The 10,949-nt window shown below is 34.4% G+C and overlaps 1 protein-coding gene across 6 annotated transcripts; it reads left to right on the top strand.

Annotated features, from left to right (window-relative positions):
* The first annotated feature begins 3,329 nt into the window (after window positions 1–3,329).
* LOC118053206 (nuclear transcription factor Y subunit A-10) lies at window positions 3,330–10,512 on the top strand. 6 transcript variants are annotated; one of them, XR_012170223.1, is made up of 7 exons: window positions 4,236–5,779; window positions 6,189–6,301; window positions 6,798–6,962; window positions 7,630–8,137; window positions 8,958–9,210; window positions 9,548–9,690; window positions 10,202–10,512. XR_012170223.1 is itself a non-coding variant. In XM_035064385.2 (5 exons), exons 2-5 carry the CDS (start codon window positions 5,527–5,529, stop codon window positions 8,008–8,010), a joined length of 912 nt encoding a protein of 303 aa, XP_034920276.1. In that variant the 5' UTR covers window positions 3,330–3,554; window positions 5,481–5,526; the 3' UTR covers window positions 8,011–8,437. The 6 variants fall into 6 exon arrangements, 4 of the variants coding, with proteins under 4 accessions (XP_034920276.1, XP_073266329.1, XP_073266330.1 ...); XR_012170224.1 differs by having other exon boundaries at window positions 8,942–9,210; XM_035064385.2 differs by lacking the exons at window positions 8,958–9,210; window positions 9,548–9,690; window positions 10,202–10,512 and adding an exon at window positions 3,330–3,554 and having other exon boundaries at window positions 5,481–5,779; window positions 7,630–8,437.
* Window positions 10,513–10,949: the final 437 nt, after the last annotated feature.

Genomic DNA, 10,949 nt, shown 5'->3' with positions numbered 1-10,949 from the left:
TATTACTTATTATTAATTTATCTTGAGATAAATAAGTAAAATTTTCTTTTTAATTGGGCAATAAAACAAAAAAAAACTATTAAAAAGAAGAAAAAATAAAACTAGTATCAATGAATATTTTTATATTTTCTTAATGATTTTTTAGTTATTATCAAGTCAATTAAAGAATAATTTTGTATTTGATAAAAAAAAAAGCATACTGAAACAACCAAATATTTATGAAAGCTAAAAAATTAAAACTATCCTTCCTTTTGTAATTTTTTTTTTATTATCAGATTAGTTAATAAATAATTTGATATTTAAATAAATACAAAAAATAATATAAAATAAAAAAATTAAAATACGTGGGAGGTGATCACACTCTTTAAACGATGTGTGTGATGTCTCCCACATGCAAATAATTTTTCTTTTAGCTCAATGAATATTTTCTATAATCGTTTTTTCAAATAGTATTTTGATTTGAATGTAGTTTTACTTAAATTAAACTATTAATAACTATTAAATCATATAGTTTATATTGGTGGTTTGGATTTTTTCAAGGATAAAAATAACTATGAACTCTTTAAAATATATAATCATACGCTGAGTTTTTTATTTATTGATTTGATATGATCCCATAAAATAAGGTCCATGTAATACTTTTTAATCTTTATCATGATTTCTGACCACATGCAAGATGAATGGATGATGGTTCATGGGCAAGGTGTTCAGATTTTTTCCCACTTTTATAATCAACCCTGCAAGCCCATAATTTAGTACTTGAGGAACCAATTCTTATGTCTCCAATGAGCTGTCTACATTTACCTTCCCAAAGCCTCCACTGCCTACCACGTGGCTCCTCTCTAATGGATTTAGAAACGGCTTATAATTGACCCCATGTGTCCAGGTGGACACGTGGAAGTTGACGGTCGCCGTCATAGAGATCCGTGCTTGTCGTGTAGCTGGACCACTCACTCACCTCCCCGGTTGCCTAACTCCACGACAGCGTAACGGCGCAGTGCAGTTAAGTGGGACGTTAATTATCGCCATCAAAAAATGGAAAAAAAACTGTTTGCGTGGACTTGGTGGACCACGTGGAGTTTGATCCGGTGCTTAATTGGGGCCCACTTGCCAAATTTTCAAATTTGCCGTGCTTTTGTGGGGCCAGTAGTGGACACGTTGCGGACTTGTGTTGAGTGAGTGAGGACATGCAAACTTAAAGTTGACGGTTAGGAGAGGAGACTGGAAGTTCTGGAACCATAAGTCTGCGTCACTGGTTGGTTTGTTTTTTGACGAATATACCCCGGTCTTTGTTTTTAGTGGCCATTGAGGAGACCAATACCATGCATTTTTTTATCACGAACCTGTAGATTCGTGGCAGTCCACATCAATATATATATATATATATATATATATTACAATTTAACCACATATTGGACGTATGCTTTAATATTTATATTAACATCCAAAGCTTCTCTTTGTTCATTTCATTTTTTTATATATATAAAAAAATTCAGCACTTTTGTTTATCTTCTTGTTTTTTTTTTAATTTCATTTTCAAATTTTTTTAATAGTTATTTAGATTGGTTTTAAATCAACTAAATTAACTAGATTATATTTAAACAATTTTCGCACGATTTAATAAATCTGGACTAGATAAGTAATTGGGTTGAGATGATTTTTTTTTTAATCAATTTCATCTTTTATCTCTAACAATTTAATCCTTAAATATATTTTTACAGTCGATTAGGTTATTCTTAAACATGATAAATTAACTAAATCATATTGATACAACTTTTATACAATTTAAATTTTAAACCTAGGTCAGGTAATAAGTTGGGTTAGAAGGTTTCTTTTTATTAATTTCATCATCATGTGTTATTTATCGATTAATTAAGTTGTTTTTGGATCAATCAAGTTAATTGGATCACAACAAGCTAATTTTTACTTGGTTTAATTTTAAATTCGGGCTAGGTAATAAATCAGATTTGGAGGTTTTAAAATTAACATATTAAAACAAGTTTAATAACAATGTAAAATAGTTTTGTTATAGCCTGATTATTTTTTGTTATATGAAAAAAAATTAATTTGACCTGTATTGCAGTGTAGATTTTTAAAATAGCAATAAAACTATAAAATCAAAGGGCTTTTTGCTTTTTAAAGAATAGCTTTGAAATCTAACCCACTCACATTACATAGGTAAATCAAAGAGTTAGGAGGCTAGTCTAGATTAATTGTTTATTACTATTTTATTTAAAATAGTATTGTTTGGAAAAAAAAAACAAAACTGGAACATTAATCTTGGACTTGGATTGAGCACTCCTCCCTTCAATTTCTTAGTGAATTTGGTGTTGGTAGTCTTGATTTAGCTTTGATCAATAAAACTTCCTCCGTTACATTTTTTTTGTTTTTTGTAAAACTACGAGGCCAAAGAATTAGGTCCTTATTATATGCTTAACTATACAATGCAAGTCCCATCCGGTAAATCTCTCAAGATCCAATACAGGTATAATAAATACAAAGATGAAGCCGACATTCTTTTTAAAATGACTAAACCAACGTCATTTAATTATTAAACACACTGTTTATATATGCACATAAAATATCTGGATTAAAAAAATGAATTTCCTGTATTTTCATGTAAGAATTCATTACAAAAATAATATATATTTTTTTATTTTTTAAAAATTATTTTTAATCTCAACATATCAAAATAATTTAAAAACACAAAAAAAATATTAATTTAAAATAAATTAATAAATTTTTTTAAAAAATCTTTTTAAAATATAAAAACAAACAAAATAATTAGAAAAAAATTCACTTTACGATGAGATAAAAACATAATTTTTAAATTTAATATGATCAATTAATTTGAAAATCTCGAGACTGAAATTTAAAAATTTGATTCGATTGAATTTTAAATTAAAAATAAAATATTAACTCAAGAGACAAGTTGATATATAATCCGATTAATTAATTTTATCAAAACTAGATCAAATTTGGCTACGGAACTCAGATATATATATATTTTTAAAATATTATTTTAATAAAAATAATCAATTGAAATTAACCGATAACGCAATAATCAGGGGTCTTTTCAGGTCAGGTGCCCGGGTTTGACATCCATGGTGGAAGAGACAGCTAAAATATCTCGGGGTGGAGAAGAAAGGAAAACGGAGCGGCACGTAAGGGTGATTGCGTAATTCCAAGGGGACAAAGGACAATGACGTCATTAACAAAAATAACAAGGTTCCCCATTGTCCGTTACTCCGTTAACCAAATCGAGCGGGAGGAAGAAGAGAAGAGAAAACGACATTATTTACGTCACCATTTTCCCCTTCCTTCCAAACATCATTAAATTTTAAAAAAAAATCCTTTCCTTTCCGTTTCCCCTTAATAAATCCTTATTTTTTGGCTTTCTCGTCTGCCCGCGCTCTTCACTCTATGTGATTTAAGCATTCACAGATCACAACCTTAATCCTCTTAAATCCTCTTCTTGCTCTTGTTTATCGATTTCTTCTTTTTTTCACACTCTCTCTCGAGCCCAAACAAAGCCAGTAGCTAGTACTATCAGAGTAAGTGCTCGTTACTGTTGATTTACGTCTGCTTAATTTTATTTTCAAGGTTAGAATATGATTGCCTCTGCCAACCCAATTTATTATTTCTTGTATTCTTTTTGCTATTTATTCTTTGTAATTTGAAATTAATTCATGCTAGTTTTTTTGAAACTATTTTTGGACAGTTGACAATTTTGAAATGTTTAAAGAACTTAGACGTCCTGGATCGAAGATAACAATTAATCAATCAAAAGAGGATATCCATGACGCTCCCTCCCTCCCTCCCTTTCTCTCTCTCTCTCTCTCTCTATATATATATATATATATATGTATGTATGTATGCATGCATGTATTTATACTTTATATCCGTATGTATTGTATTTAAGTTGATGTTTGTGTGCTATACATTTTTCTGCAATTTTAGATTTTTTTTTTATAACAGTCTGAATATCTGATCGTATGATATTTCCCCCCCCTGCTTGCATGGTTTGTGTGTGTGTGTATTAATTTTTTGGATAAGTTGGTAAAATTATTAAATAAACAATTGATATCTTGAAGTACTGTAGTATTTTATATGGAAAAAAAATTATTCCTTTTTTAGGCATAAGATTTAACTACATGTTAATTTGATTTAATTTCAAAGAAATTTAAATCTGAATTTAATTTAGAATCGGAACAAGAGCCTTCTTCCTGGTATGATCTCAATCTCCGAGGGAACCAAACATGAGTTAGCTGCTAAACCAGTCCGAGTTTGCTGTCGAGCTTATTTGTTTAGCTTGACTACAAATTACAAATGCATATACTCTTAAGATTTTTGCTTCGAGTATACTTTTGAGTAATTTATCAAAAAAGAAAAAGTTTCTCTTGAGTAATAATTAAGAAGCTGACTATATATGCTTTCTAACAGAATCACACAAACAAAGGAAAAAAACAGGCTTCAAGTCGCTATCATTCTCACCTTTAACGGGTTAATAAACTATTTAGTCGATATGAATTTACAGAAATTTTGATTTCAACTTCTGTGTTAAGTAGAATTTCTGACTCAAAAGGGAAGTCATGCCAAACGCAACCTAAATTGTTTTATGATTTCGTATAACATCTTATGCTCAGGGGTTCAGTTGACGAGCTTGTTCTTGAGTTAGAACCAGTTGAATTCTTGATTGAAGGAGTAGACATGCATGATTTTTGATGAAGTGTGTTAACGCAACGGTGAAATTGTGATCATAAGAGGTCATTCTTAGCTGTGATTGATCTTGTTCACAAGTTCATCAAAGTGATTTCAAAACTTTTCTGGCCTTTTATTTTTATTTTATTTCTATATGAAAGTCTGAATTGAGATTGGGTTTGTGTTTATCAAATAATTAATTAAATCAAGAAGGCCATAGTTGATTTTGCATTTAAGGAAAATCCCATGTTCTTGCTATGCAAAATTTAGCAGTCTGTCATAGCAAAGCTGTCTTGTTTTTTGAGGTCTCGTCTAAACTTGCTTAGTCCTTGGAAGAGTGGTAGTTGTTTAAACATTAGACTAGGTTCAATTTTTGTGCTTTTCCCGAGGGACATTTTAAACTGAGTAGACTGCATATGTGCGGTCATATTGAAGTAAAGTTTAAGAACTCTGAAAGTTAGGTCTCTAAGCCTTCATATCTTTCTGACGCTTTCCCTATTTAGAATATTTGCCAGGGTCTCCAGACTCTTGCATTAAGTTTTAATTTTTCCTCTTTGTCATGCACTCCATCAACAATGTTGTTGTCATTATGGTCGTTGCCTTTCCTCCATGGAATGTTCAGTCTTCTTTTTTCCTGCTATATATGTGGGCTACCGACTTCTTGTATACACTATAGAAGCTTTCAATTTATTTTTGAATGTGTTCAGCTGATTTTGTGTTCGTGAGTCCTCTTCTATTTGTATGGCAGTGTATTGACTTGGGATTTCTTGCTTGTACAGTCAGAACAACAGACCAGGAGATTTTTGTTTTTACTTAGCAAGCAGCATGCAGAAAACATTGGACAGCACTGTGACGACCAACTATCCACTCTCATCCCCTTCCAAACCTTGGTGGTCTTGTATAGGGCATAATGCTATCTTCTCAAATGTCTTGGGGGAAAGTACGAAAAACTTGTCTTTTCAAGAATCCACAGGTGATGGTTTAGGGACCAAGGCCGTCAAACCACATGGCAATGTCCAAATGGATGGAGGAACTGTTGCTGATAAAGAAAAGCAACTCAATGCAGTGTCACAATCAGGTGATTTTTGAATTTTGTTTGAAGGACGTCCTTCTTATTGGCATGCATGATTCTAAACGTAAGCTTACTTCCTGAAGTTTAAGGACATAACTGACTTTTAGATGACATTTAGTTGATCAATCATCTTTCTATAACATTTAGGTGAGATGGGATAGAGTTAAAGAATGCCTTACATGATAGTTTGTTGCTGGAAAGTTTAAACATTGAGGCAGTACTAAAATCTCACACTCAGTGGGCAGTATCGTACTTCTAAATTTGGCAGGCAGCTGATACTTGTCTGCTTTATTTGTTATTTTCTCAAGTAGTTGCTTATGAAAACTATTGAATTCTTTAAGGACTTCGTGCCTTTCCTTCCAAGGGAAGGTACTTTATATTATGATACTAATAGAGATTTTCCTTTTTCTGGCAGATGGAAAATACGGAGACCATCACCATCCACAGCAAGCTGCATCCATAATGATTCCAGCTATGGGTGTATACCTTGGTCCATCTACCCAGCTGGAACTTGTTGGCCACTCAATTGTAATCTCTCTCTCTCTCTCTCTTTGTGCCTCTCTCATGCATGTACACATCTAATTATGAGCAAATTATTAGTACTTGGAAGCTGTTTACGTGCAGAAATAAGAAAACATCCGATACGATGGTAAACTTGCTTACATCACATGCATTGTGATAAGATTCCACAACTACCTTGCTGAAGGCTTTGTTTTGCTCTTTGTTGAAAGAAGGTTTGGCTAGACATATTGGTGTTTGGTAGAGTGTCCTTGTAGCTTGAGTTGCATTAGATGCATCTGCTAAATAAGTTATTTTGCTAACAAGTTCCAAATATGTAAAAGTGTGAATATTTTTCTCTGTACTGTATACATTTTTAGCTATAAAATTTTTGGAGGTCGTGCCCAGCTTTTCTAGAAAAGTTACACATCATTTAACAGTTCATTGGAGAAGTAAGAAATAATGTTTTCTTGAGTGGTGCACTATGATCTAAACTATGGTGTCACAAACATTTGGGTTGCTGTAGGTTCATTCTCAATATGCTGGGCCAAATCCTGCTAGAATGGTGTTACCCCTTGAAATGGCAGAAGAACCTGTTTATGTGAATGCTAAGCAGTACCATGGCATTCTGAGGCGAAGACAGTCACGCGCTAAGGCTGAGCTAGAAAGGAAACTTATAAAAACAAGAAAGGTAACTCTTTCAATATTGGCCATGCAATTGTGAGTTTATCAAGTTAGGATGTACCGGTCTTATTTCTTTACTTGTTGCTTGTTATTGTTTCAATACTTGAATACGTTGCCTGATGATGAGTGATGATAGACGAAGAATATATGACACGGGACAATTACATTTATTCAAAGTCTTCCATAGTTACATTTTTTTTCCGGAGAGAGAGGCGGTAGATTGTGCTTGCATTATATGTAAGTGTTACATGAACTGCTTAGAGGGAAGTGATTTGGTGAAAGTAGTTATTTCACTGAGAATTTTTTTTGGAGGAATTCCAGTCCCATTTCTCAGAATGCTTTGGGAGCATTGAAAGACTCGGTCATGCTGGCTATTTAATGATATTGTTCTTATATATGTTGTACTTTGCACCGTATTGTGAAACAGTAAGTACAAAAGGACTTGAAACTTTTAATCCTGGAAAGGTGACCTTTTATGTGATCATTGATTTTGCTGAAACGATTATTGGGGATGTGCCCTCTCAAAAGGACCAGATGTATATGAATGTCCAACTAGATGGCGAACGAATGATATTTGTTCTTTCAAGCAAGATTATGATTTAAAATTCTTCAGTATGTGAATGTAGCTCCAGATTATGTTTCAAGCATTCAGTGTTTTAATTCATGCTTCACAGCCTTATCTTCACGAGTCCCGGCATCTACATGCTATGAGAAGGGCAAGAGGTTGTGGAGGCCGTTTTCTTAACACAAAGAAACCTGACACTACCAATAATACTGCACCTGATAAGCATACCAGCTCTGATGAAACTGTTTCAAGAAACTTTACCAGCTCATCAAGCTCTGGACCTGTGCTGTCTCACTTTTCCAGAAACTCTGATTCGTCAATGAGTAACGATGCTGAAGTAACAGAGTCTTTGTGTCAAATGCACCCTCATCAGACATATCTGAGCAAAGGATGCACCCCGCAGTTTCCCAGGTATCACCTTTCCAAATTTCCTTCACTTTCAGAAAAGATGGTGGGAGAAAGGGATCGCAACGTGAACAAATTATGGTAGTGAGTCGGCCTCTCAATTGAAACACATCCAGCACAAGGAGTTGAGGGTCTCTCGAGCATTGTTAATTATATGAAAGCCCATTTAGCTGAAAGGTGTGGTGGATTCTGCCAAACTCTGAGAAATCAAGGTGCCTCTTCATTGAGTTTGCTTATTCACTTTTGATACGCAGTAAGGATTTGTTGGGCGTATGTCTTTACCACTCTATGCTTTCTTGCTTGCATCCTGTTGAAGGTGTTTCTTCGATCATTAGGGATTGTTTATAACCATTTAGAAAAAGCTAGAAACAACGACCCTGACTCACTTGGCGAGGAAGACTATATATATTGTTGGCAAATCATTCTTGGCTTATTGTTTATCACTTTCTTTACTCAGTTTATGTAAAAATTTCATGTAATTTTGGAATATCATATCTATCTTTTTGTGAATCCATCTGTCATGTTGTGGATGGTATGGTCTGTCTTGAAGTTTTGAATTTAATCTCCATGCATAAAACCTAAAAAACCGACCGGAGATACTCTGGAGCAAGTCCAACATGGAGAGTACCAATCAAGAGATTCTCGAGGGGTGATGGAAGGAGAAAATGTTAGTAACCAAGTCAAGAAGAAGAGAAGAAGAAGAAGAAGAAGAAAGGGATTAGCAGATGAAGCTGTCAGGGAAGAGAGTGATTCACCCGAATCCTTCCTCAACATTCATTAATTGTTTTTCCATGTTTTTTCTTTCAATTCTCTTACAATTATGTAGCAGTAGTGACAGAAGTACCTTCCTACAACTTAGGGAATCCTGACATTACTAATTGAGCTACTCGTGGCGGGTCTTATAACTAAAAGGAAAAGATAAAATGCTCTGCATGTAACTAAACAAGAGCTGCAATAGTCGAAGGTCCTTAAGCTTATTATTGATTCTTTGCTTCTTTTTCCTTAATTCAACTCAGTTTCTACTCCCTGTAGCAATTTCCCCTCCTTGAAAATGCCCTCGAGAAATTGCGGAAGTCTTAGACAAAGATCATCAGCGAACTCCTGAGTGGCATCTGATGGAGAGAGACCCTTCCAGCGAACCAGGACTTGAGTGGTAGCTTGGTTTTTTCGTTTCACCATCCTCCTGTCCTATATGGCTTGTGGATGAGGGGCTATTTCGCTATGAAGTGCTGGTAATTTAGATTCTACCACCTTGTTTTCCTACGTGCTTCTTCAGCCTCTCAAGGTAAAGAGATTTTTCCAATTGCTCTTGTTTCGGTCCATTATGTGTAGAATATCTTTTTGCCCATATTTCATTCTTGATATGTACGGATCAAGTAATGTCAATTTACCATCCAACTTGGTGGTTCGAGTCTCAGAAGCTTTGCCAAGCGAAATCCTCAATGATATAAACTTGCCAAACTCATTTCTGAATTTTGCATGTTGACCTTTTTTCCCTCATATTCACCAGAATTCTCGACGTCTTTCTTGTCCGTCATTTACTTCATTGGGATCTTCATCAGTAATTTTACAGAAAATATCAAGTGCTTTTTCTAATAAATCTCTTTTTGATTGTTTTTAAGATGCTATGTTGTTGAAGCATTTCTCGTGAAACATTGAGCAGTAAAATGTTATAATCAACGAGACCCTTCAAAAAGTTCAGATGTTATGGCAAAAGTTCATCAAATTCATCTGAGATGAAGACTCGTCTAACATCCAATTTCAGGTTGGCTTTACAAGTGTGTAATAACTCTCATATAGATCACGAGGTGCCTTTGGTTATGGAAATCCCTTTGGTTCTTCGAATATGTCCTGGTATGATCCCAGCATTAGGTGATAGAGTAGTAGATACTGAATACAACACCCTTTCAACTTCTTTCATGATCTTAAACTGCAGCAAACTGACCTCTGCTAGTTGATTTGAATTATCCAATAGGCTGTTAAGTTGTCCGAATCTAATAGTTTGTAGCTTTAACAGGATTATCACCCTCAAGTCCTACCTCCCGACCCTCCCATTTAACCATAACTCTTTTGTAGTTAGTTATAATGTAGTCTAACATGACCAGCCATTATATCCCTAAGTACCATATCATAGTTTTTTTAGCTCCACAAAAAATGCATTATCTAAAAAGCTAACCCCTTGCATTTTCCATCTGAAGTTTCTGCACACATTAATTGTCCCCACCATTTGCTACCTCTACTGTCAATGGCTTGATGGTCGTACTGTTGCATTGTAGTTTGTTGGCCACTTGTGTAATGATGAAGTTATGGGTGCTGCTAGAGTCCACCATGATGAGGAGTGGATGTTTGTCAGCCTTCCTCCGTCACTCATAGAGTGTGAAAACTTGAGATCCTTTCTAAGGAATTGATTTAAATGTGGGGAGTGATTTATTCATAAACCAGTTTTTATCCATGGTTAGCATCTTCTTCATCGTCTCCTTCATCATCAACAATGCATAGTGAGTTGAGCTTTTTATTCTTGTATTTATGCCTTAGTATGAGTTTCTCATCACACCATAAACACAATTCATTTGCTTTTCTTTTCTCTAGATCTCTATTTTTTATTTTTTTTATAACCCGAGATGTCCGGGTCAGCTTACGCGCACTACAACTAATCCTTGGACCTACTAAACATCTTACAAGCCTAGTAACAGGTAAGGTACCGCATGGAATGACAGGCGTACACATAAAAGCTTGAATCTAGGAATACAAAGAGGCAAGAAAACTCTTGTCACCGTTAGGCTATAAACCTTCGGTGTAGATCTTTCATTTTTATTGAATTGGTGGTAGGTATTTGGTGGGTTAATGTAATTTGGAGTGAGAGTATAGGTAAGAGGCCAGTTTGGGATGGGCTTGGAATAATAAGGGTTGATGAGACTGTATTTCTATGGGTTATTAGGCGAGGATTGACTTCTAACCCCCCTATGAAAAGTACAATAGCTTACTTCTAGCTGATTTTAGCTATATTCCATAATATATCAAAAT

Source organism: Populus alba, chromosome 6 (genome assembly GCF_005239225.2).
Source record: "Populus alba chromosome 6, ASM523922v2, whole genome shotgun sequence".
NCBI lineage: Eukaryota > Viridiplantae > Streptophyta > Magnoliopsida > Malpighiales > Salicaceae > Populus > Populus alba.
This window is presented reverse-complemented; position numbering and strand designations above follow the sequence as displayed.

Coding starts and splice junctions, on each gene's coding strand:
- LOC118053206 (XM_035064385.2), top strand. CDS start 5,527: ATGCAGAAAACATTGGACAGCACTGTGACGACCAACTATCCACTCTCA. Junction 6,302..6,797: donor AACTTGTTGGCCACTCAATT/GTAATCTCTCTC, acceptor GGGTTGCTGTAG/GTTCATTCTCAATATGCTGG. Junction 6,963..7,629: donor AACTTATAAAAACAAGAAAG/GTAACTCTTTCA, acceptor CATGCTTCACAG/CCTTATCTTCACGAGTCCCG.